Source organism: Myotis davidii, unplaced genomic scaffold, assembly GCF_000327345.1.
Source record: "Myotis davidii unplaced genomic scaffold, ASM32734v1 scaffold395, whole genome shotgun sequence".
NCBI classification, from domain to species: Eukaryota; Metazoa; Chordata; class Mammalia; order Chiroptera; family Vespertilionidae; genus Myotis; species Myotis davidii.
In genome coordinates, this window is record NW_006287904.1 from 1,462,691 (window position 1) to 1,488,978 (window position 26,288).

The following is a 26,288-nucleotide window of genomic DNA, read 5'->3' on the forward strand; positions in this document are numbered from 1 at the left end:
TGTCTTTGATTTACTATGGTTGCAACTATCAAAAACTTTATATATGTGACATGGCACCAGAGTTAAGGTTTTTCAAAATGCTGACATGCCAAGCTCAAAAGGTTCACCATCACTGCTCTAAGAGAATAGAAAATCTCTCAATTTAGCCAATTTCACCAACTTCACTATTCTCCCCAGCCCCTCCTGTTCACAAGCCAACGGAAGGGGGCAGAAACACCTTCCTAATCCCTCCCTCTCTGCCAGTCCTGCCTCCTTCCAATAGCACCTATACCTGTGAAATCCCACCCAGCCTGCGAAAGTGTCTGTCACTTTCTCTTTGCCTAAAATAGCTACAAACCAGGAAGCAGCCACACACTCCCTAGGCTTTGAAGAGGTGAAAACACCACAACCCAGCACCCATTTGTATGATCCCTGTAATAATTTATGCAGAAAATTAAAACAGAGAATTAAAAAAACATATTTCTAAACTTAGATATAATCTAATTAGCAGCACACGTCTGAAAATCTAGCTGCTGACTGCTTATTTACCAGGTTGTTAGGCTTGAACACAATGTGGGTTTAAGAAAAGAGAGAAGGGCTCTGGCCAGGTAGCTCAGTTGGTTGGAGTGTCAAAGTTGTGGGTTCAATCCCTGATCGGGCACACATTAAGAATCAACTAATTGAATGTATGGTTGGGTGGAACAACAAATGAATCAATCTTTCTCTCTCTGTCCCCCTTTTTCTTTCTCTAAAAATCATTTTTTTTTTAAAAAAGAGAAAGAAAGAAAAGGGGGAAGGATCACATGTGGGAATTATGTAAGAAAACCCAAAATTAAGTACCAAAGGCATGTTTACCTTCTCCAAACAAGACGACCTCATAAATATGACTATTTTTCCTGGGATCTTCTTAAAAAACCTCTGGTTTATAAAATAACACAAAATTATGCAAACTTTCTAAGCTTCCCAAATGAAAAAGCAACTATTATTAAATTCAGACCCATGAGAAATAATCGTGTGAAGAACACATATGAAAGAAAATCAGCTTTTCACATATGGAAAGTTCAGATGTGTATGTATTTTGCCCCTCTCACCTGTAAGTCAGGCCTTCTCAGCCGGGGCACCACTGTCATTCTAGGCCAGGTCACCATGGGACGATGTCTTGTGTGTCATGGGGTGTGTACCAGCATCCCTGGCCTCTTCCCACTGGTCACCCACTAGTAAATGTCTCCCAATGTTGCCAAATGCCCCCGGTTGACAACGGTGGCTAAAAGTGATTTATTACAGCTGTGTATCCATGCCTGTTTGCCCCAAAGCAGGACATACATTTATAAAGGTGCCCCCCCACCTACCAGGAAGGGCAAAGGTCAATCCCCTGAAGCAACTGTAGGCCCTGTCTAACTGGGGCCGGCACCAGAGGAATCTATAGCAAGGGAACCCTGAAACTGCTTCCCCTTGTCCTGCCACTTTTTTGCAAATGCGTTGTTCTTTGTGGGAAGATGCTATATGAACCAGAATTCTAAGCCGCCCCTCTGAGTTCTTCGTTTTTCCCTGGAGAACTCCCATGTGTACATGAGGTATACATGTCAATACACTTCTTTCTTCTCCTGGCAATCTCTCTCATTACAGGGATATCAGCCAAGAACTCAGTAGGGAAGAGGGACAATAATTTTTCCTCTCTTATTTCAGGTATAAAATGCGAGGGAGAAAGTAGATGTTAGACAAAATGTTAGCTGTGGCTCTTTTTGGTCCTCTCAACCTGGAGTCCACATACATGCATAGTCTGTGATGTAAACTGGAATAATGATAATCAGTTCTATAACTAAAGTGTTCCAGATTGTGGGTCCAGGCCTAAAAGGCTGTCTGCAAGGCTGTTTTAATACATTTATCTACCAATAAAGGCTGTCCAATACATGTAGCCTCTGGCCACATGGAGCCACCAAGCACATGAGATGTGGCCAGTCCCAACTGAGATGTATGCAGTACGTGTAAAATGCATATTGAATTCCAAAGACTTAATATGAAAAAAAGAATGTAACATAGCATTATAATTTTAAAATACTGATCATTCATTGAAATTATACTTTTTACAAAAGAGTTAGAACTATTTTGCCTATTTCATACAATTTTTAATGTGACTAATAGAAAACACTTAAGTATATATGTGGCTTGCATTATATTTCTATGGGACCATGTTCATCTAAGCAACCACCCCCTCCCTCCCACCCCAAATGCCACACGCAGTTCCATCTAAGTACACCTTTAAAGTAAATTTTTATGTGAAAGTAGAAAATGGGGTTTTCATATCTTGTGTACAGTTTGAGCCTGAATCGCAGAAATCTGTCACTCTAAGGCAGATGTCAGTGGTTTTTACACACAAGGCCCTTCCATCACTTGGTCTCATCTGATGCTTCTTGTGGGGTATGTCTGCCAGGCATTTTCACACTCTGGGTCTGAGTTTCAGCTATGCCGAGAGCAGCCACGATCAAGAGTGTGGAAACCACGGATGTTTCTAAAATGGAACATCCTCACACATGCTCTGCTGCCCCTTAAGACCCTCAGCAACATTTCAGGCCATAAGTGGGCATGCGGGTCCACAAAAAGGAAGCAGCAACATTTCACTTAGCAATTTCTTGACCTGTGCTGTCTCCAATCGCACTCACGTCAACTGAAACAGTCCCCTGAAACTTGTCTCTGGGAGAAGAGAGAAGTCCCAACAGCAGGTCTCGGCCACCGGCTACGCCCGGTGCAGACATGGACCCTGTGACAAAAGACAAGAGCACCTCACGTGCTACAGAACCAGCTAAGTAACCACCTTCCTCCAAACCAAAAGCAACCATCAGCGATCTTTACTGAGCACATACTGTGTTGCAGGCACTCTGCTGAGTACTTCACATGCATAATGGATTTTTGAAAACATTTACTTTGAAATGTTCAAGACTGACAGGAAAGGTGCAAAACTGTACAGAGAATTTCTGCCTGCCCTTCACAGAGCTTCCCCTAAGGTTAACACCTTATATAAACAAAACCAGGAAATTCACACGGATACAACTCTATTACCTACACCTACACACCTGGCTTGCATTTTACCAGTTTTCTGACAAAGTTTTGTTGTCCTGGTGTAGGATCCGATCCAGGATCCCTTATTGCATTTAGCTCTCATGTCGTTTTCGTCTGCTCTGATCTGTGATACATTGGAAAAGTCTAGGCCAGTTATTTTCTAAACGTCCCTTTTGTTTTCTAGTGATTCAACTGAGGTCATATGCATTTTCGGCAAGACTACCATAGATGTAACTTGCTTTCTCAATGCGTTATATTTGGGGATATATGAGATCGTCATGACTTATTACTGGCAATGTTAACCTTGATCGCTTGGTAATGGTGGCATCTGCTGGGTTTCTCCGCTATAAAGTACTATTTTCTGTTTGTAATTAATAAGTGTCATGTGGGGAGATATTCTTAGATGTTTCTTATCATACTTTCACTTACTAATCTGAGTATTCATGGATGATTGTCTATAATTATTACTCTGCTGTTTGCCCTGTGGCAATCTTCTATTTATTTCTCTCATTCTTTCTCCGTTTAGTAATTCAAATTTTACTGCCAAGAAAAGCTTTCCTTCTCCCATTTATTTATTGGTTCAAGTATTTATTTATATCAGCATGAATCATGGATATTTTAGTTTAAGGGTTCTATCCCTATATTATTGACATAATGGGAATTTTAATCCTGGTGATAATTCTGATATTATGCCCATTTCATAGACTAGGAAAATGAGGCAGGAAGAGATTAAAAACTCGGCATTAAGGTTACTCGGCAAGTTGGCAAAAGAGAAGCAAAGCCAGTCAGACCGACTCACAAGTTCAAGTTCCTAACTACCAAATGACCCAACCTCTAGGGCAGTGATGGCGAACCTATGACACGCGTGTCAGAGGTGACATGTGAACTCATTTTTTTTGGTTGATTTTTCTTTGTTAAATGGTATTTAAATATACTAAATAAATATAAAAATATAAGTCTTTGTTTTACTATGGTTGCAAATATCAAAACGTTTCTATATGTGACACGGCACCAGAGTGAGGTTAGGGTTTTTCAAAATGCTGACACGCCGAGCTCAAAAGGTTCGCCATCACTGCTCTAGGGTAAATAAAGCGATGGCTTCTCAGTGAGCAAAAGGAAGCAGAATGTGGTCCACCAACTAGTAGGCACATATTTGGAAAGAAAAAGAGAACAAGATATCTCAAGCTCTTCACCTTAACAAGCAGAATTACCTACTCCCAGATTAATTACCACCTTCCCAGCCAACCACCGCCACACCGCTGTGGACATACCACAATGGTGCCCACCGAAGGTGCTTCGTGGGGACTTGGCAATTCCACCCACACACAGAGTGCTGACAGCCAACAGCCATAACGAGCAACATTAGTGACCTAAATGAAGCTTTAAAAACTAAGCTGTTTCGGAGGTCATTCAACTTTAATAAGATTTCACTTTCCCAACTACAAAATCTGCTTTGGCCTACAATTTACTTGGGCTGTTGAAATGATCAAGGTTCTCATTATGAGCATCTGCCCAGTAAAAATGATTCAGATTTTAATTCAAACAAGCACCACTACCCCAGAGGAAGCATCTTACTATCTAATGACTTTTTTCTTTCAATCCTCACCTGAGGATTTTTTTTCCATTGAATTTTTATAGTGAGGGAAGGGAGGGAGAAGAGGGGGAGAGAGAGAGATGCATCAATTGGTTGCCTCCCCAAACATGCCCTGACGGGGCTGGAGACGAACCGAGGCACATGCCCTTGGCTGGGAATCGAACCTTCGACCCTTCGGTCCATGGACTGACACTCTAACTGCTGAGCCAAACTGGCCAGGGCCCTAATAACTTTTATGTTCTCATTATCATGCCTAACTTTCCTTCTGGTTTTCCACATTATTCACAAAAATTATTATTATTATTATTATTTAATCTAAAAGGTGTTCCAGGCCTGCTGTCTCAGTCTCAGCTGCCTGAGGCATACCTTGTGCTCACACTTTAAATGAATCAGCACGGGTTTCTATTTTCTTTAAAAGTGAATTATGCAAGGTATTTCAGACTCCTCCTTTACAACCTTCCAAGACATCACATATGCTAACTTTCTAGGAATTTGCCACACTCTCTCCTCTCACAAGTTGCTGAACTGCTGGTCTCATGGGCAGATGATGGGCCATGATATAGTGATGCGTTAATAACATTATCTTTTTGTATAGAGACTAACACACAGGGCATTGTGCTACATGAAACAAGTCAGGCTGAGAAAGACAAAGACAGCATAATCTCACGTATATGTGGAGTCTAATTTAAAAAGACACTCAAGCTCATGGACACACATAACAATTGTTGATTGCCTTGGGAGTGGGGATGGGGTAGAAATGGGTGAAGGGGGTCAAAAAGTACAACTTCCAGTTATAAAATAAATGAGTCATGGGGAAGTAATATGCAACATGGTGACAATAGTTAACAATACTGTATTGCATACTGAAAAGTTGCTTAGAGAGTAAATCTTAAAAGTTCCATCATAAGCCCTAACGGGTTTGGCTCAGTGGATAGAGTGTCGGCCTTCGGACTGAAGGGTCCCAGGTTCGATTCCAGTCAGGGGCATGTATCTTGGTTGCGGGCACATCCCCAGTAGGGAGTGTGCAGGAGGCAGCTGATTGATGTTTCTCTCTCATCGATGTTTCTAACTCTCTATCCCTCTCCCTTCCTCTCTGTGAAAAATCAATAAAATATATTTTAAAAAAAGTTCCATCATAAGAAAACAATTTCATAACTATGTGTGGTGATGGATATTAGACTTATTACGGAGATCATTTTGAGGTATTTACATATATTGAAACATTGTACAAATTAAACTAACAGATTATATGTCAATTAAAACAAAAACACCAGAGGATGGAGGGAGTGACACAGCATGAAAAAGTTGCCATAGTCCACATTTCCCTCCTGATTTTGTGAACTGAGCAACCAGCTTCGATGACCCCGAGTCTCACCGGAGAGTGGTCACCTGGGACCAGTGGTACCCTGGAAAGAAAAGAGCCAAGATTCCCCACTCGCCCTCAAAGACTAAAGTCATTCCCATTTTACTCCTGTCATCCCAGAGGGTTTGACAGGAGAATGGAGGAGAGAGAGGCCCAGAGAGGAGGCAAAGGCAGACATTTCAGCAGCACTAGAGAAAGAAAAGGGAGGGACCACAGAAGCTGCCAGGACTGCAGAACACAAGGAGAACTGTTGGCCAGGGGAGCTCGCAGGCACCCTGAGATCTTGTCAGGTGTCGATTCTGAGATTGTGGTCCCAGAATGTGGCCAGTTGCCTTAGTAACAGTATCTCTATCCAAGGTGATAAATTACCCTGCTCTCTAACAAATTCAGTTCATTTCTTAAACAATCAGCATCCTGGAAATAATATGAAAACAAGCAAATCCAACCAGTGCAAGGAGAGGGCAAATCAATCACTGGGTTTGCCTTGAAGTCCCTGGGCCCAGGAGAAATGAGAGAGTCTAGGGCTGGGGGACAGGGGCAGGGGCAGGATACAGCTTCCTCGTATATCCAAAACTTCCAGTTAAATAATCAGAAAACAGAGCTGATAAAAAGACACTTGAAAGAATTCCAAATCCCTTTCTGATCATCCTAAATTCACATTATTCCCTACCCCCTTCTCTCCTCACTTTACTGCATAGAACCTGACAGTTATTAATTCTTTGATTTCTGTTCCTGTCTGTTCCACTAGACTTCAAGCTTCTTGAAAACAAAGGCTTTGCCTCTGTTTCATTTCCCATGGTATCCCTAGAACAAGAGTCCTGCATGGAACACAACAGGCCTGCAATAATATTTATCAAATGAATGAATTAATAGGTCTCCTAAGTTTCTAAAATCATGGCTCACATATCTCATAGTACATTATAGAATACTAGAGGCCCAGTTCACGAAATTCGTGCACAGGTAGGGCCCTAACGGCTGCTACCTGCTAGCTGGGGCCTTCCTTCATTCCGTGCTGCCCCCTAGTGGTCAGCACACATCATAGCAAGCGATCAAACTCCCAGTCAAACTCCCGAGGGGACACTTTGCATATTAGGCATACACACACACACACACACACACACACACATTATATATAATACATACATATATATGTATTTCATGTTTCATGGGAAAACTAGAAGCATTTTTAGCAAAACTGGGACTAAGGCAAGAAGGATCACAATAGCAAGTACTATTTAAAATTGTTTTGGATATACTAGCCAATATAATTATTAAAAGAAATTTGATAAAAATCAAGGAGGGGGAGATGAATTATCACTATGTGTGACAGATACGATTTTATACCTGCAAACCTAAGGAAATCAACAGAGAAACCACAATAAACAATAACAGAATGTGTTTAGATATTTGGGAATAAATTCAACCCACAGGAAGCAATAGCCTCCCTGTTTAAAAGCCATCTAATCAAGTTGCCCAATCAGGTAGAAAATATAATGGGGAGAAATCCTATTTGCAATAACAATAAAAGGGACAAAATACTTAGCAATTAAAGGGAACATGTAGGATCCATATGCTTCAAAATACTCTCAAGAGACACACAGGCACACTGAAGTGCATTGAAAGGTGAATAATTATGCCCCTGTTCTTAAAAAGGATGTCATTCATATGTCAATTCTTAAGCAATGTGCATATATTTAATGCAATCCTTTTTTTTTAAGCTGATATGGTTGGTGGTGGCAGCTGTAGTATTTTTAAGAACTAGACAAGCTGGCTCTAAACTTCTTATGGAAACAACCATCTGGGAATGACCCAAATGAAGCAGGACTGAGGTCAATCAGGGTGCAATGGCCTCACCAAATACTAAGGCATACTCTAAAGTGACAATACATAAAATACCGTAATTCTCAAACATGAATCGGCTGACAAATCGATGAAACAGAAAAGACCAGAGTCAGATCCAAATACTTCACTGAGTGTGGAACTAAGGTGGCATTGCCATAGCGGTAGGGACAATGGACTGGTCAATAAATGGTGTTGGAAATGAGTAAGAAAATGCAGATGGGCGCTGTTCTCACACCCTACACCATGTAAATTCCTGGTCAAGCAAAAATTCTAATATAAAAATAAAACAGCATAATTGTACATAATTAAAGCAAAAATAAAGCACAGTGAAGGAAGTTTTAAAGCTGAACTATGGCCATATTGCCCAACTACAGGAATTCACTAAACCTCACTGAACTGTAAACTTTAAATGAGTGAATTTTATGGCATGTAATTTCAATAAAGCTGTTTAAAAAATAAAACCATAACATTATTTGAAAATATGGGTGCTTTTTAAATAATGCTGGAATGGAAAAGAACTCCTCTAAGTATGGATGATAATATAGAGCTCCGAATCTTTAAAGAAAAGATTGGTGCCAAAACCGGTTTGGCTCAGTGGATAGAGCGTCGGCCTGCGGACTGAAAGGTCCCAGGTTCGATTCCGGTCAAGGGCATATACGTGGATTGCGGGCACATCCCCAGTAGATGTGCAGGAGGCAGCTGATTGATGTTTCTCTCTCATCGATGTTTCTAACTATCTCTCTCCCTTCCTCTCTGTAAAAAATCAATAAAAAATATTTTAAAAAAAGATTGGTAACTTGACTACATAAAAATAAAAAATTTCAGCACAGAATAAAACACCCTAAATAACTCAAAGGACAACTGAAAAATTAGCAAAGGTGATTACCCATAATAGACAACTCCTAGAAATCAATAAGAAAAAGAACCCATACCAAACAAAAATGGAAAGAGCACATCATTTTCAGTAAAGAAAATGCAACTGCTCTTATACATGTGAAGTGATGCTCAACCTCAATTAAAATAGGAGAAATTAAAATTACGAGGTACCATTTCCCCCCTAGCCAACTGCAAATGCAAAGTTTGATAACACAGTGAGTCCTCAAAGGTATAAACTGCCGCTCCCAAACATCACCAGGGGTGGTGTTCACGGATCCACCAAGCCATTTCCACCCACAAACTTTACTTTTATTGAATAGCACATGGACACAGATATTCCCCACAGCATTGTTTGAAAGAGCAAAACATTAGAAACACCCTAAATTGTTCATCAAGAGTGTCAAGAGCTGAGCTGATTGGTGAAGAGGTCAATTAGGGCAAAAAGCCACACTGAAGGTAATAGTTAAGGCTTGATTCACTTACTGTGATAAAGTAAGAGGCAAAACAAGAATAGGGTGCCATTTTCCCCTATGGAACAGCACAAGGCAAGGCGAGGTCCATCAGTGTAGTTGGCGGGGAAGGGGTGTAAGGGGTACGTGGGGGTGCTAATAATGGAAAAGTCCTGAGCACTGACTCACAGTGGAGAAAAGTGTCTGTAAGCCCTCTCCTCTGACAAGGGGAGCTCAGCAGAGGTGCCTGGGAAGGGCCCTGGCCAGAGCCCCTTGCTAAGGAGGCCTCGGGATGGAGGCGCCTGGACGAGGCGTGCAGACATGTGAAAGGGCATGGTGGCCCTGGGGTCCGTGACTGTGCACAGGGTCTGGGGTGGGGAGGGCAGCTTTCCCCACATGGGGCCTGTGCTCTGGGCTGGAAGACCACACGGAGGATCTTGGCCTGGAGAGGAGTCTTGAAGTGTGCCATGGTTTATCCACACAAAAGAGCACTCTATTGACATCAAAAATAACAAGATAGGTCTTGCATGTATTGATCAAGAGCCATTTCCAAGTGAAAGAAGCAAAGTTAGTAACGGGACACAACAAGGACACAGACACATTGCTACACATTGCTACTACAGTGTTGTTGTTTTTAAACAAGACTACTTAAAAATAATATGCATAGACATATAGGCACCTATAAACATGTGTGTGCCAACACATGTATAGAACATACAAGAAGCCAGAACAAAGGTTAGCTTTGGTCAGGAGGCTGGCACAAGTCAGAAAGACCTTTGTCAATATATGGCCAGCACACATCTCTATGGATACACGTGAACTTTCCAAATCTGATCTCAGGGGTACTTATTAACAATTCAAAACTAGTTTGTTCAAAGAAATAGAGTTAACACAGACATTACCTCTGAACAAAAGGCAGTAACTATAAACTCAAGTGGCCAGGTTATTATAACCGACACAATTCAACACCCAGCTAACCTCCCCCGGGGCGGGGCTGGAGGGCACCCGTCCCCACATCCAAATTCTGGTGCTTGAATTATCTCTATCAATATATTCCAAGCACAGAGTTTAATAAAGTGGTCGCTTCTCACAAGTTGGTCTAGAAATTCCTTTTTAGAATCTCAAATGCGAGGCGCTGTATAATTATGAAGTATTACTGCTATGATTTATGTGCCCAAATGTTAGTCATTTCTAAATAACATGCATCATTGTGATAATTTCTCTGTCGCCTCTCCTCGTCTCCTGCGCGCTGGGCTGGCGGATGTTTATCTGGCGGGATGCTGGAACAGTGATCCAAGTCGGAAAAAAAGGAAACGATTTCCTCAGCAGCATGTCCGAAGGACAGTTATTTTTATGTTGGAGATAAAAATGTGTACTCAAACAATAAAAGTTTTATTTTTTTTTCTCCCAAAATATAGGACACAAGTTTTTGTTTCCTTTTATGATGCTTAATCCCTCCCTACTGGACAACCCGTGTAAATTACATATGGTTTACATTGGAAGCTCTCCAATGTAAGGAATAAGGAAGATGTAATATAAGGAATTTCTCTGAAAATGTAGACATGTTTCCTCACAGACCTATTTTAAGACTATGTGCTTGCACTGAAGAAAGGGATAATCAAAGAATGAAAGTAAATGGAGGGAAGAATAACCTTCAGAAAGAAATCCTATCATGTCCTTTTCACTGTGACATCAAGTTCTGATTTAGAAGACACCAAAGCATCTTTGAGCTGGTGACAAAAGCTTCATTTTGTGGATGGGGGCAAAGGTCAAATGACGTGCCCATGGTCACACAGCAACTTATGGGCCCAGTCCCTCACACGGGTGTCCACCCAGCCCTGGAGTTACTTATTATCTACACAGGCAGAGGTTTTTCTCTACAAAATGACACATGGGACAAAGTGTTTCATATAATGCAAAGCTACGAAAGTTAAAACTTCCTGTCACCTTTAACACCAACTATAACCTGGAAATTACAGGCTATAGTATCTGTGGCCAATACTATGCTATATGCCATGAGCATTCTCCCTGCCCTGTCACTATGCAGAAACGGAAGCAAAATCTCTACGTGTGGGAGGCAACAAGGGACAAGCGCGGATGGTTTCACATGCACCTGGCTGAGAGAGAGGGCTCCGGGAGAGACCTCCGGGGGAGACCTCCGCGGGCACCGCTGCATGTTATCTCTGTCAGCTTGAGCATGTGCCTTGATCCCTGTGGCCATCAGTGTCCCCATCTGTACAGGGGACACGAAACCTTCTTCACCGTGTAAGGATTCAGGAAGATGTATGCTAGCATGCATTAAGTGTGAGCCCCTTTTAGGTTGGCGTTTACCTACTGAACTCAGCTGTCCAGGTGAAGCAAGAATGCACCGAAGCACACACTGGGCCTCAACACTGTCTGAGGCTTCAATAAGCCAGAGCCAGCATGTCTGCGAGAGCCTGGTTCTGCCAGCCAATCTGCCCTCAAACCCTGCCATGTCACCGTACGCCAAAGGTTGGAGGGCACAGGAGAGGACCCCAGAGGCAAGGGGACTTCCCTGGGACCTGACAAACTCCACCTGGACTGGACTACTCCCGGAAGCCCAGCAGTGTGGCCAGACCAGCTGCGGCACTGCGCCAAGCTTCCCTTGGGCTGAAACACAAGCCCAAGGACTTGGAGCGCATGTAATGGGCTGAATGGTGTTCCTCAAAATTCAAATCTACCAGAACTTCAGAAATGTGACCTTATTTGGAGATGGTGTAATTAGTAAGGTGAGGTCATACTGGACCAAGGTATGTCCTAAATCCAATATCTAAGGCAGGGTTCTCAACCTGTGGGTCGCGACCCCTTTGGGGGTTGAACGACCCTTTCACAGGGGTCGTCTAAAACCATCGGAAAACACATATATAATTACATATTGTTTTTGTGATTCATCACTATGCTTTAATTATGTTCAATTTGTAACAATGAAATTGGGGGTCACTACAACATGAGGAACTGTATTAAAGGGTTGGGGCATTAGGAAGGTTGAGAACCACTGAAGGCTTTGTAAGAGAAACAGAGGCATAGACACACAGGAAGCAAGCAAACCCGGTGACAAAGGACCCAGAAATTGGAATGATGCATCTACAAGCCAAGGAATGCCACGGGTCACCAGCAGAAGGTAGGAAAAGGCATGGAACACCTCCCTCAGAGCCTCCAGCAGGAACCAACCTTGTCAACATCCCGACTTCACCTACCAGCCTCCAGACGGTAGGTGACCTAAACAATTAAGTTGTTTAGGTCATCCAGTCCCTGGGACTTTTTGTGGCAGTCCTAGGAAACGAATACAGGATCCAAACCCACAGATCACACAAATGTTTGTTTCAAATTGCCCAGACAGAGACGCTGATAAGGGATTGCAATGGTGATCATAAATACTATCTATCCCAAGTCAACTTGCTTCATAATCAATGAATGCCCATTTTACCTTCTAAAGTAAATCCACACGAATCAATACTACTTTCCCCTGTCTTTAAACAGTAAGGATCTGTAATGTTTTTATTAGAAAACAAGACTCTACTGCTTAAAAAAAAAATTGGAAATCACTGATATTAACTAACACCACATTATAATTTTTGAAAACTGAAGTCTGGAGCAGACTTATTTTAAGAGATGGGGAATTGTTACCAAAAATACATGCCAGGGTTACTTGTCATCGTTTATCCCAAAAGTACACAGGAGAATTAATTCAGGACATTTTCAAAATATCAACATTCTGTCCACACAAAGGAAAAATCCACTTTATACCCTTAACGCAGTTTCCCTGGTGATGGGATGGCCCATATTCAATCCTGCCCGCTACCTTAAAATTGATCAGCTAATAAAATTCAGTATGGTGATATTTTACAGTTACTGCTTCCATAGCAAAAGCTGTACATGAATCAAGGTTTCTAAGCAGGCTTTCACTACAGCCATATGCACCAGGATCAAATCAAATCATCCTGAAGGGGGAGAATATCACTTAGAAAGACGGCAACTTCATTAAAGCACTTCCTTGGTATGTGTGTTAAGTAAATAAGACAGTGCAATTACATGAAGGAACACGCATAAATTCACATAGCTGGGGAAGGCGCTTCTCCCCACATATCATACCCCGTGAAAGACTTAAAACCACATTAAATTACACAGTCCCGATACAGTTGATCAACCCCAGAATAAACCAGTGCAGCAAACAGCTCTCTTCAAAAGGGTACGTACCCCAGAAGCAAACTAATAATAAAATTTAGCAGAAGGACAATTCCTATTGGCCAATAAATCCTAATGGAAAGCTTAATTAAATCTAAATGTACGCCTCACACACACCCACTGCAATTCAACAGCATGACCTTGTCCCTCATCAAGCTTCAAAATCCAGACAAAGTCTCCCTATGAAATTAAGGGGGTGGGGGTTGTTTCTAACATATTTTTATTGATTTCAGGGAGGAAGGGAGAGGGAGAGAGAGATAGAAACATCAATGATGAGAATCATTAATCGACTGCCTCCTGCATGCCCCCTACTGGGGATCAAGCCCGAAACCCAGGCATGCGCCCTTGACTGGAATTGAGCCCCAGACCTTTCAGTCCCCAGGCTGAAGCACTATCCACTAACCAGTGATGGCGAACCTTTTAAGCTCGGCGTGTCAGCATTTTGAAAAACCCTAACTTAACTCTGGTGCTGTGTCACATATAGAAATTTTTTTGATATTTGCAACCATAGTAAAACAAAGACTTATATTTTTTATATATATTTTATATATTTAAATGACATTTAATGAAGAAAAATCAACCAAAAAAATGAGTTGCATAAATCTATACGCAAACATACACATGCTGCCATGCTCTCAATGCACAGAACGTCTCAGTTGTCACTTCTGGGAGACGGTAATGAGCAATCAGGGAAAGAAGCACCTGACTTTCCTTCCTTCTATTCAATTTTTGTGTGCGGGCAGGTTTGTACATTATTCATATGAAAATGTAAAAGCATCCAGCAAACAAGAATTTCATCAAAATCACACTGTACTTGTACCAACCAAACTTGTGTCCATTTTAATTAATGTGAGCGATGTTAAAACTTGTTATAATGCCATTAAAAGTATAAAAGTTAAAATACAAAGGAATGCAATACATTTCAACCAGTGCATACTTAACAGCTGAGGGGTCAAATTGACTTTTTAGAAATACATTCGATTCTATTTATAAAACAATTCCAACAGCACATTTCGAGGCTCACTCTATCATCACTTCCCCACCCCCTCATACCTCACATAGTCATTCAGGTGTGTAACCATCCAGTGCTATCAGAGTCAGAGACCATCTGAATATCTGATTCAACTAATCGCTAGGTTTCCCCTCACTCATACCCACCCCATATAGCTCCTAAGCAACCCTGGAATGCCTGTACATTCCATTTCTAAAGCACATTAACTGCTAGAAAATGGGTCTTTAAATCAATATGTTCAATCAGCATGCCCAGCAATTGCAGTAAGCCTAGAAGATGCAAACAAGAATGAGACATGACTTTCAGCATAAAAATCCAGTGTCTGGCACATAGTAGGTGCTCAATTAATACCTGTAGCATGGACTCACTGTGTGAGCAAGTTCCCAATCAGAGCAGTGCTATGCAAGAGAAATATAATGCAAGCTACAAATGGAAGGCATATTCATAATGTTGTCTATAGGCACATTTAAAAAGGTAAAAGAAATATTAAAAAGTGACATTAATTTTTATGTATTTAATTTAACCCAACTTACAGAAAATATTTTCATTTCCAAATGCAATATTATAAAACATTATTAATGAAATATTTTACCTTTTTTTTGTACTAAGTCTTTGAAATCGAATATGCATTTTACATCTACAAGACATCTCAATTCAGACGAGCACATTTTAAAAACCCATTAGCCCCACTATGAAGAACATCATGGCAGAAAGTTCTCCTGGGCAATGTACCTCCCAACAGAGGGAGGTGCTCAGTATATGTGGGGACAAGAAGGAATGATGAGGTCAGGAGGCAAGGCAGTAGAGACAGACAGATGATGGAAGTCCTGCTTTGCCAGATTGAAGAGTTCAACCTTTATCCTATGGACAACAGGGAGTAAGGGTGATATGATAAAGCTTTCATTCAGAAGGGTGTGTGGGTTTTTTAAAGTCTCCACTGTGCCTTCCTAGAGACAGAGTAAGGCATGAATTAGAAAGGAGAAAACCCGGCAGTGGAGAAGATGGGTTGCAATGAAAGTCATCCTGAAGTTAAAAATCAATGGTAATCTATGGTTTAAAAACAGATTCATAGGCCACGATCAATCCACGAGATGAAGTCTCATCATGCAAGATAAAATATTAAAACAAGGAAAATAAGTGTATATTTCATAAAACTAAATTTATTATGCAATAAATGGTTCTTTATTCTGAAATTATATTGCTTTGGTGGGGGAGGGGAGGCATTAAATGTGCGCTGTACTTTGAAAATGTCCTGATTGGACAAAATAAAAAATTTTGCAATACTTATGCTGTTCCCAAAATTCTAAAATTTTAGTTTGCAAGAAAACTCCAAAAGTTTGGAACCACTGTTTTAAATTATTTCTGTAATTCATTAAGATGAGCATAGGTCCAATATGTGCATATTATTCTGTATTCGGATTTTCTTTTTTTCTTTCAAGAAAAATGCGTTTATTCCAAATGTTCACCAGGCTTGGAAGTTTTGGGGTTTTTTGGTTTTTTGTTTTTTGTTTTTAATTTTGTTTTATTGCTTAAAGTATTACAAAGAGTATTACATATGTTTCAAATTGATTTTTTTCCCCCTTTCGATTTTCTTATTTTACATACACATGCCCATGCACTAATAATACTGACACAACTTTTAACTTAATATAGAGTAATTTAGTAGGTGAAGTATATTATTGTTTAGTCATTCCCATGAGTTTTGTATTGGATCTATTTAGGAGTATGAATAACTTTACCCAAATGAACTTTCTTCCTTCTACCGCCAATTCCATGGGTTATTTCCTCCAGATGTAGTTCCCAATGGAGAATTTATGCGTCAACAGTAATGCAGAGCTTTGTTTTGTGTTTAATTCTTATGATTTATCACCAGACCATAGCAAAAAGACAATGTGCAATGCTGCCAACATTTATTAATACCCCAACCAAAAACAGACTATCATTATTTCTGGTCATCTAAGACAAAGCAGTCTTAATTTCTCTCTCTTGAATTGCTAATGAGGGTATGTTCCTGTTCTCTTCACAAAGATACTGAGCCTCCAATTCCCTAAACTCATCCCTCTACCCACTCAAGGGAGGACATTTCCAGAGAGGACTGTGGGTACTGGCCTTTGGTATCTCAATTCTTTATATTATAATCATTTAATCTTTGAGAACGTCCCATTAGTTTTACCTATGCTTTGGTATTGAATTTAAAATATATCCCATTGCCATTGGCTGGGCTATTTTTCTTTTATTCTTCAGGAAGTCAGGCACATCTATCTTGTGTATGATGATTTTCTCCATTGCTTCAGTGGTCCTAAGTTAATCTTCCCTGTACAGCTGGATTAAAAGTGGTATTCCATTTTCTTCTAGTTATCCTATATAATAAAAGCCTAATATGCAAATTGACTAAACAGCGGAACAACCAGTCATTATGATGCACACTGACCACCAGGGGGCAAGACACTCAACGCAGGAGCTGCCGCCAGCCCACAGGGCTCAGGCCAGCCAAGGTGGATGCCAGTGGGGGCCCCCCGGTTGCCCCATAGATCGGCCCTGATTGCCAGCTAGGCCTAGGGACCCTACCCATGCATGAATTTCATGCACCGGGCCTCCAGTATTATAGATAAACTAGAAATGCATGAATTTCAATGCATGAAATTCGTGCAAGAGTAGGCCTTCCTTCCCCCAGCTGCTGGTACTGGCTTTCCTCTGGCACCCAAGACCCAGGCTTCCCTCGCAGCCCCAACTTTGTCCGGAAGGCCGTTCAGTCTAATTAGCATTTTACACTTTTATTATTATAGACAAGAGGAATCTAACAGCAGAGGCCTGTGTACACTGAAATTAATATACTTTTTAAACTGCAGAATCATCTGGTATGAATAAAATTGGCTCAGATAGTTCTCAAGGTGGACCATCCCCATCATAAAATGACAGATGTAACAAAACAGCTACTCTTCTCTCACCAGAGGGAAACTGGACATGATATCTGAGCATCAAAACTTTCAACTCCTCCTTCAATTCTCTCAGTTGGCAATATTTGTACAGACTTCTCAACAAGCTCATGTAAAATTAATTTTCAGCAAGAAAGGTCATTGATAGACAACAGCAATCACCTAAGAAAAATACTCTTGCTTGGGAGTACTCCCCAAAAATTAAAATGGCTATGGAAACATTGTGCCTAATTATTTTTCATATATTGAGATTCTCCGGGAAAGTACAATAATCCCCCTGCCCAACAGATGGAAAATGGAGAGAACAAAAACAAAAACAAAAAAGCAGCATATATGTAATTGCTTACAAAGTTCAGATTATACCAAATAATCTTTTACATATCGATATATGTAACTAATACAGAAAGAAAAAATAACCCATAAGTTAATTCACTGAAATATTAACAGTGGTCATCTGAAGGAAGAGAGGATTATGGGTAATTCTGATTTTCTTCTCTAGAGTTCTTTTGCAATGTATACTTGCATTATATACTTTATATACTAATAAATAACATTTTATACATATATAAACAAAGAACATACTTTTATTACTTTAAAAACTAAACTTTTTAAAAAACAGGTAGAAAAGGATTTGACATTATATTAAATCAAATGCTACTAAAAATCAAGCTAAAGTACCTCCACTTTTATTTAGGCCTCTGCTTACTAAACACAGCACCCCTTTTCATATATAGGAAGTCTCTTATCATCACTATAAGAGTAAATCTTTCAGAGGTTCATTACATTAGGATTAAAAGAATTCTCAAAATACCAGGAACTTTCAAATTTCCTTTTCCTTTTTTTTTTTAAGTCTCTAAAGTACTTTCAAAAAATATCTGCAATGAGGTTTACATAAAAGTGATGAGAGGGTTTTGTGGTTAGTTTTTTTTTCTCTATCTGTTAGATAAATATTGAAGCATTTACTGGCAATGTTAAAATGATAAAATATTTAAGATCTCCTTAAAATATTCTAGCAACAACAAAAGAGTGGTAGGGGAAAATAGATAAAACAAGAACAGAAAGTTGGAAGTATTGAGTTGGGTGATGGGTGCCATTATTCTATTCTACTTTGTGTACATTTAAAGTTTTTCCATAATACAGTTTATTGAAAAGGCGCTATGAAAAATGAAAAGCAAATATATACATATGCACATCCATTCCTCATATCATCCAATGTAGCCAAACACTTTTTTTAAAAAAAACCTCAAGGTGACTATTTCAAAGGGAGCTAGTTAATCGTCTCTTAGGTGAGTAAGTGTGAGCAAGTGTGGGAAGGCATGTACCTTTTCTTTATTAGGCAAGAGTATGTGCATGGGTAAGTCTACCAAGAAAAAAACAAATGTCTTTTATTTACATCTACAAATTTGTTTCAGAAGATTTCAGGTTTTCTGAACTTGGCCACCATCAGACCAACAGTCAGCCATCACAACACTACTTGGTTCATGACATTTAAAAAATCAAATACAAAAGAATAAATAAATAAGATACAGACTGACTCGAGTAGCAGCAAGACCCTATCTGGGCGTCCCATTCTCCTTCTTACACAGAGGACAGGCTACGTCTCTAAGAGGACAGGCCAGTCCACACACAAGTCAGCTGCAAGCAAAAAGCCTCAGCACTCAACAGAAGTTAGGCAACCAATACCAACAGCATTTCTTTTATATAGTCTGTTCTCGATAACAGTTGCAAAGGATGATATGAATCCTGAGGATCTGGGATCCCCACACTGATGACTTCCCAGTGTTTCAGTGTAAAACAACCCCCTCCCCCCACATACACACACGTGTTCACAAGGCACTCCCGGTTAGAGGGATTTCACCTGCATGATCACCAGTGAGCTTCGCATCTCCCAGGAGAGTTGGCATAGACTGGCTCACCCCTATTTTACAGATGCAGAAACTCAGGGTCAAAGCTATCCAAAGATTTGCTCTCAAACAACGGGAGTCTTCGAAGGACAGTGCTCTTCTCACTACCCAACCCTCCCCTGGCGTGTGTCTGTGACGGTAAGGAGGAGGCAAGCACTGCATGAAGAGAAGCAGGGCAGAAAAGAGGAGAAATCAGCTTTAGGCCCAACACTTCCCGGGTTTCGAAACACCCTCAATATGTCCTAACTGCCCATGACTTTGTGCTGTCTATCCTTTGCCATGAGCATGAGACTCTGCACTTCTGCATGTTACTGGGGGCTTGCTTTCTCTGCTTTCTGAGCTCTGTCTGACAGAGGCCTCCTAACAGCTCACTTGACCTAAGAAACACAGAAATCCTTTTTTTAAACCAGGAGGGACTGTCATGGCTGTGGGGATGGGGCATTAGCTGCTGGTCCTCTCTCTCATCATCAAGATGATACAAAGAAAGAGAAGTTGGCAGAGAAACAGTCACAGCCCGCAACACCCATGGGCCACTCAAGCTCGTAGGAGAGCAAAGCCTACCTCTCTGACTTCGTGGAGCTGGCCGGAATACTGATTCTTGGCTCTTCGGGCAGCTGCAGGCGACTTGTGATGCGTGACTGTGACAACACCGGGGGCCCCCACACCGAGGTGTCTCTGGCTACAGGGAGACGCAGAATTGGGTGTTCCATGGGGGAGCAAAGTGAGACTTCGGCTTCGGGAGCTTGGAGTAGTCTAGAATAAGCAACAGGTGTCAAAACTCAACAACCAAGGCGCAGAACTCAGCTAAGTGTTGGCTTCCATTTATTTTGAACCTCTTTATCGTTCCCCTTCATCTGTTTGGAGAAATGAAGGCACGGGGGTGGTATAACAACACTACGTGCCTTCCCACACTTGCTCACACTCACTCACCTAAGAGACTATTAACTAGCCTTCTGATCTCACCCCCAGTGTGTCTCCTGCCCCACACTATGGCCATGAAGAGCTACTCAGAGTCTCTACAAACACCATGGACTCTCCCGGACCTGCGCCTCTGCACATACTGGCCCCTCCTCCTAGAATGTCCTCCCCTCCTGGCCGGCAAACGTCAGATGAATCTTCAAGACTCAGCTCGTTGTTCTCTGGTGCGTGGAGCATCTCCCTGTCTGTCCCAGTCTCTCCGCTGCTCTTATTCCACTGCACTGAGATTATATTCATTGTCCAGTTACTTTCTTAAGATATTCTGTCAAACTCATCTTTATAGCCCCAAGAACTAGCACATGATTTATTAGTTATTAATTTATTGTTTATTAATTTCTTAATACATGTTTGCTGCCTAAATGAGTGTACTATTATCCACCAAGTAATGCCCATTTGTTAATGCTGTGCTTATATTTTATCTTATGGTAACAAATAATCCAAATGACAACTTAGTGTATGGTGAAGATGGCATCTCAACTAAGTGGAGATGAATTTTTTTAAAACATGGTACTGAGATAACTGAGCAGCCATCTGAAAAAACAAAACTGGGTTCACCCCTCAGATCACAGACCCCCAAATGGATCAAAGAGATTAAAAAAAAAACACTAGAAGAAAATGTGTAGCCCTGGGGTACACCTCCAAATGCAAAAGCCATAAAAAAAAAAAGGTTCAATAAATTTGAGTACCTAAGAACCTGAAAATTTTTGCATGGGAAACAAACAGATTTTAAAGATTTACTCCCACCATCAACAAAGCCGAACGATACACTAGGAAAAGTATTTTCAACTTGTTTCCCAGACAAAAGGCTCATCATTCTCACTTATAATTTATAATTAGGAATATAATTCCTAGGAAGTGATAAGGACTGTAAACTAATTAAACTAGGGCAAGATGTAGACAGTTGAAAAAAAAGATAAATGGCCCTTAAACCATATGAAAACATGTTCAACTGTACTCATAAGACAAATGTAAAATTCAAGCCACATTTAGATACCATCTTCTACTCAGAAGATTGGCAAAAATCCTTACCACCCGTGGATAGGACCACAGACAAACAGGTTTGTGGGAGCATAAGGTAGCAAAAACCTGTGATGAGGACAATCTGGCAGTACCTGTAGCTGTTATAATTGCATTTCCCTGTGATCCAGGGATGCCCTGATTGGGACTGTACCCACCAACACTCCTGCACCTAAGTGAAATGGCATATATCCCATGTTTAATGGCAAAGTGTGACAAACAACCCAAATTCCCATCAGTATGGGTCAGGTTAAATAAAATATGGCATACCTACTGAATAGAATACTATCAAGATGTAAGAGAATAATAATAAACATCTCTGAGTTGGTCTGGGCGGGGGAGGGGGGGAATATCTGAAACTATATAGTTAAGTGAAAAAAGCGAGGTGCAAAACTATTCTATAGTATGCCAAGTTGCAGCAAAATGCAGAGACTGAGTGTTTTTATTGACATTTGTTTAAAACACAAAAAATAATCTAAAAGGATAGACACAAAACTAAAAAAGCTGACACTTATTTGTGGAAAAATGGAGAATGACAGAGTAGGATTGGAGGGAAAGGGAGATTTTTCACTGTATAGTTTATTTTTATATTCTTTCATTTTGAACCATGTGAATGTAGTGCCTATCCGATTTTTTAAAAAATTCCACATAAAATTTATATTCTAAATGCCCCTGTACCTCATTGCAACTTGAGAAAAGGCAGTTAGAGGATATGTTGGATTCATGCCAACATATCAGATATTTACTGAATACCTACTATGTGCCAGTGGGAGTCTCTATAAAGAGAAATATGAGATGCGTTTCACCATAGATGTTTATGGTATTGCTAGAGATATAAGACACTGAGACTGAAAGACACACACATACACACACAAAGGGAATGCATACAAGGTGCTAATTTGGCAATACAGCCAGAAAATGCCTGAGAAGTGAGGAAGAGGAAAATCAGCGGGAGTTGACTTCATCATGGGAGGCTATTCCGAGGGTGAAGAAGACAGAGAGAAATGGCAGCAATGTATGAGGACCTCGGAGAGTCAGGATGTTTGAAGCAGTGTAAGCCTCCTGCCTTGGGTAACAGTCACAGCTCTAAAAACTGTTCGATGTTAATGGCCTATAATTTTAAAAATCACCAAAAGATGGGCGAGAGGATAGAAATCAGAATTTTACATTACCCTGCAATGCCACAGTAGCTGGTAAAGGTTCTCCAGGCCGGAACTTGGACATAATAAGAATACAGACAAAGTTGGGAAGCAGTGCATTGATTTTAAATAACCTTAGGTAACTAGAGAAATATGTGGTCTCAGAATTACATATGCTGTGATTACAGTCAAATACAGCAATCATCTACTTACAGCCCCAATCTTTTCACTTGAAGTGTGGAGGGGGAAAGACACTATCTCTTTAATCCTTTAATGACAGTGAATTTGCCAAAGCATTAGGAGTTTACTAGAATACATTTTCATTGTTTGGGAGGCTGTTCCAACCCAAGAAAAGGCAGATTTTTCACTGGGCTTTGAAGCCAGACCGACAAGTTTCACTCCCCCCAGCTCCCCCAGGTTCTAGCTGTGTGACCTCGGGAGAGTTATTTAAGCTGTCTGATTAATCATCAACTTCTTAATCTTTAAAACAGAAATGATAATATTGACCCTTAAAAGGCATCATGAATTTTAAATTCTATCATGGAGCTGCATGGCTGAAGTTTGTTTCTCTCCTTACATCACTTTAATACTTGATCGATGAAGGCCTTGCTGATTTTTAAAATGTTGAAACATCACTTAGCACAAAATCATAAGCAGTCACTGACCTGCTCTTTATTTTCTATCGGATCAAAAGTGCTGAGGAAGCCCAAAATATAATTAAATACTTTCTGGAGAACCTATATGCTCAGCAAGTAAATTATAAGACCGTAGAAGGGAAAATACTTCCAGATTCTGAGTAGAATGAGAACCCATCGGAAATTAAGAGATGAGAACAGCTCTGGCAACAACAGGCACCTCTGCTTGGAACAATATCACCATAAATGGCAATAAATCAAGAAATCCACCCAGAAGCCAAATTATTCCACTGTGGACATCTAGCCCCATGATCATTATTTAATGGCTGTCATTTGAATTCACAAGCAGTAAATTTGAGCCGAAAACCCTTTAATTTCCCATTCACTGTGGGATTCTCACAGTTTAATTCACACGCAGACCTCCTCTTAGAGTAAAATGAGCAAGAGTCTCAGTCTTGGTAAATCCCATAGGTCATCAGGCACCAGGACAAACAGAGAGCAAAGGCAGCAAACTGCCACCACTATAAACGGGTGGGGTCTTTCCAAAACACAGCCTATATAAAACACCCAGGTTTTGTGCTTAAATGTCAAACACTTATCCTTGCTACTCATCTAAAATAAAGTTATTGTCAGAGTTTGGGGAACAACATGGCAGGTGTTTGCTCCAAATAGTTACATCAATATTTCTAGGGGGTGACTAGAAATGCCAAGCGTGCCATCTGCAGAAAATGCTGAGTCAAGGGTAACCATTTCTATTCGGGAATAAGGTTCTCCCTTTCCCTAGGAGAGCCACCCCTTGGGTCTGCCTGATAAGTGGGGTGGTGCCTAAGCAGAGAATGTGGTAGCAGGGAAGATCAAGTGCTGACGCTCAGGCATTCAGCATGCAAGCAGGTTTGATGATATTTTTGAAAATATATTTTTATTGATTTCAGAGACAAAGGGAGAGGGAGAGATAGAAACAGCAATGATGAGAAGCACTGGTTGGCTGCCACCTGCACGCCCCCTACTGGAGATGGAGCCTGCAACCCAGGCATGTGCCCTTGGATCAGGATTGAACCTGGAACCCTTCAGTCCGCAGGCCAACGCTCTATCCACTGAGCCAAACCGGCTAGGGCAGGTTTTATGATATTTACCAAGCTCTTGGATTGTCCCTACACTCTTCAGTGGATTCATAAATTCCCAAAGATTTTAAGGAAGGGACACACACGTACTTTTGGTATTTAGTGGCCAAAACTGGTATGAAAAGGTGTGACTGGAAATAGAAAGGATGTACTAGAAAGAATATGTTCAGCCAGGGAAATCACACCATGAGCTGGAGACAGGAAGTCTGGTCTGGGAAGCTTAGAGCAGAATCAACTGGACTATCCAAGGCTCCCATAGCATCCCACTGTCGGAGGAGTAGCAGGAGGATCTAATCCTACAAGACAGTGTGGGGGAGAGATTAGGAATACCGTCTCTAAAGTCAGTGGCCTAGGTTCAAATCTGGATTCCACCACTCGTGAGCTGTGTAGCCTAGGAGGGTAATGTGGTATTTTCATTGATACCATTTTACTATTACTACCTCATTGGGTTATTGGAGAATGAAATGAGAAGAGGTAGGTAAACACATGCCACATAGTAAGCATGCAGTGACTGTCATTATCATTCATAAAATTAATAAAAATGAAGCCTTCAGGTGTAGTGGAAGGGGGAAGTAGCCCTAGAGTCAAATACTATATGGACTTAAAGGCTGTTTTATAAATATGTTTTCATTGATTTCAAAGATAGAAAGGGAAAGGGAGAAAGAAACATCAATGATGAGACAGAATCATCAATTGACTGCCTCCTGCGCATCCCCTACTAGGGATCAAGCCTGCAACCCAGGCATGTGCCCTGACAGGGTAATCGAACCCTGACCTCCTGATTCAAAGGTCTACAGTCAACCACTGAGCAACACTGGCCAGGCTCAAAGGTTGTTTTTGTCCACAGTGCCTTAAGAAGACATAGCCTTAAGTACTTCCCTAACTTTTTTTTAAGATAAATTAAAAGTAATCATTCTAATTACTAAAAACAGTTTGCTTCAGGGAAAAGGTACATTTAAAATATGAATTCACATTTTCAAAACCCAATCTGTTGCAGAACACAATGTGCCTGTAGATTATTCCAATGCTACACGGGTACCAAAGATAAAAAAAAAAACTACTTTAAATAAGTTATGGGCAATTTCCCATTAGTATTTTAGAATAAAATACAAAACCCCAAATTGAAAAAATAATTAGCTGGTTCTAAAAAATTTCTTAGAACATGTATCAAAAGTTTATAATAGGCTTGCTGAAGCTCAAATTAAAAAGCTGAAAAGAAGGGGGAAATACTTTAAGTATACATTTTTGGCAACCACTTCGACTATACAAAATTGATCTATTGGGAAAAAGTACTGAGGGTCAATTAATTGTCACAGCATCCAAATGATATTTAATTTGGAGCATATTTTCTTCACTTCCTTGAATTTTTTCACAGTGAAGGGGGAAAAAAAGACTATATTTCAGAATAAAATAGCCCAAGGGAGGCAGGAAAGTCAAGCCAGCCTGGTTATTTATTGTAAAAAACAAATTTAACCAACTAAAAACATTTCATTATATTCCTTCTCTCTTCCTCTAAGAAAAATTAATGTACCATCTCTAAATATGTGAAAACTGAGCACAGAAACTAATTTACTCCTTTTCTTCCAAAAGTAAGCATACCTCAAAATCAACAAAAAAGGAAAGGCATAACAAATTTTTAAATAATACATTCAGTGCCTTAAAATTATTCAGAATTCCATTTTCCTGGTAGTCAACATCTGAATAAAATGTGGAGTATTATTTTTAATGAGTCCATTCTACTATTTTGTTTGAATAGCATCATATGGACTTTGCATTTGCCCTGCCTTTTTTGTTTGTTTGGTGGTGTTCTTTAATATTCCATTATCTCAAGCTTAAAACAGACCTAAAGTAGAAATTAAAATTTTAAAACTGGGACATTTTCCAAGTTCATTTTCATGATTAACTTTCAAAATTATACTTAGCTCTCCCTACCTTTCCAAATTTCCAAGGCTAGAGAATTTTTCCTTTGTCATCTGCAAATCTTTAATATATCCTGAACATTTTCCAATAACTTTAGGCAAATCATCTCTTAAAATACACACACATAAGTGTGAGCAAACGTGTGTGCAAAGAAAAAAGAGTGGTTTTCCCCAGAGAGCAGTCTCTAGCCGGCTTATAAACAAACCATCCCGAAACCATGATTATACACACAAATGCCAGATCTTTGGAAGATCAGCGCA

General features: G+C 40.4%; 1 protein-coding gene across 1 annotated transcript in view; it reads right to left on the reverse strand.

Annotated features, from left to right (window-relative positions):
- OSBPL10 (oxysterol binding protein like 10) overlaps nucleotides 1-26,288 on the reverse strand; it is a 138,078-nt gene that overhangs the window by 83,787 nt on the left and 28,003 nt on the right. The window contains exon 3 of the mRNA XM_015561258.1: nucleotides 19,780-19,971. Within this exon, the coding sequence (XP_015416744.1) occupies nucleotides 19,780-19,971 (192 nt within the window). The remainder of the gene's footprint in view (nucleotides 1-19,779; nucleotides 19,972-26,288) is intronic.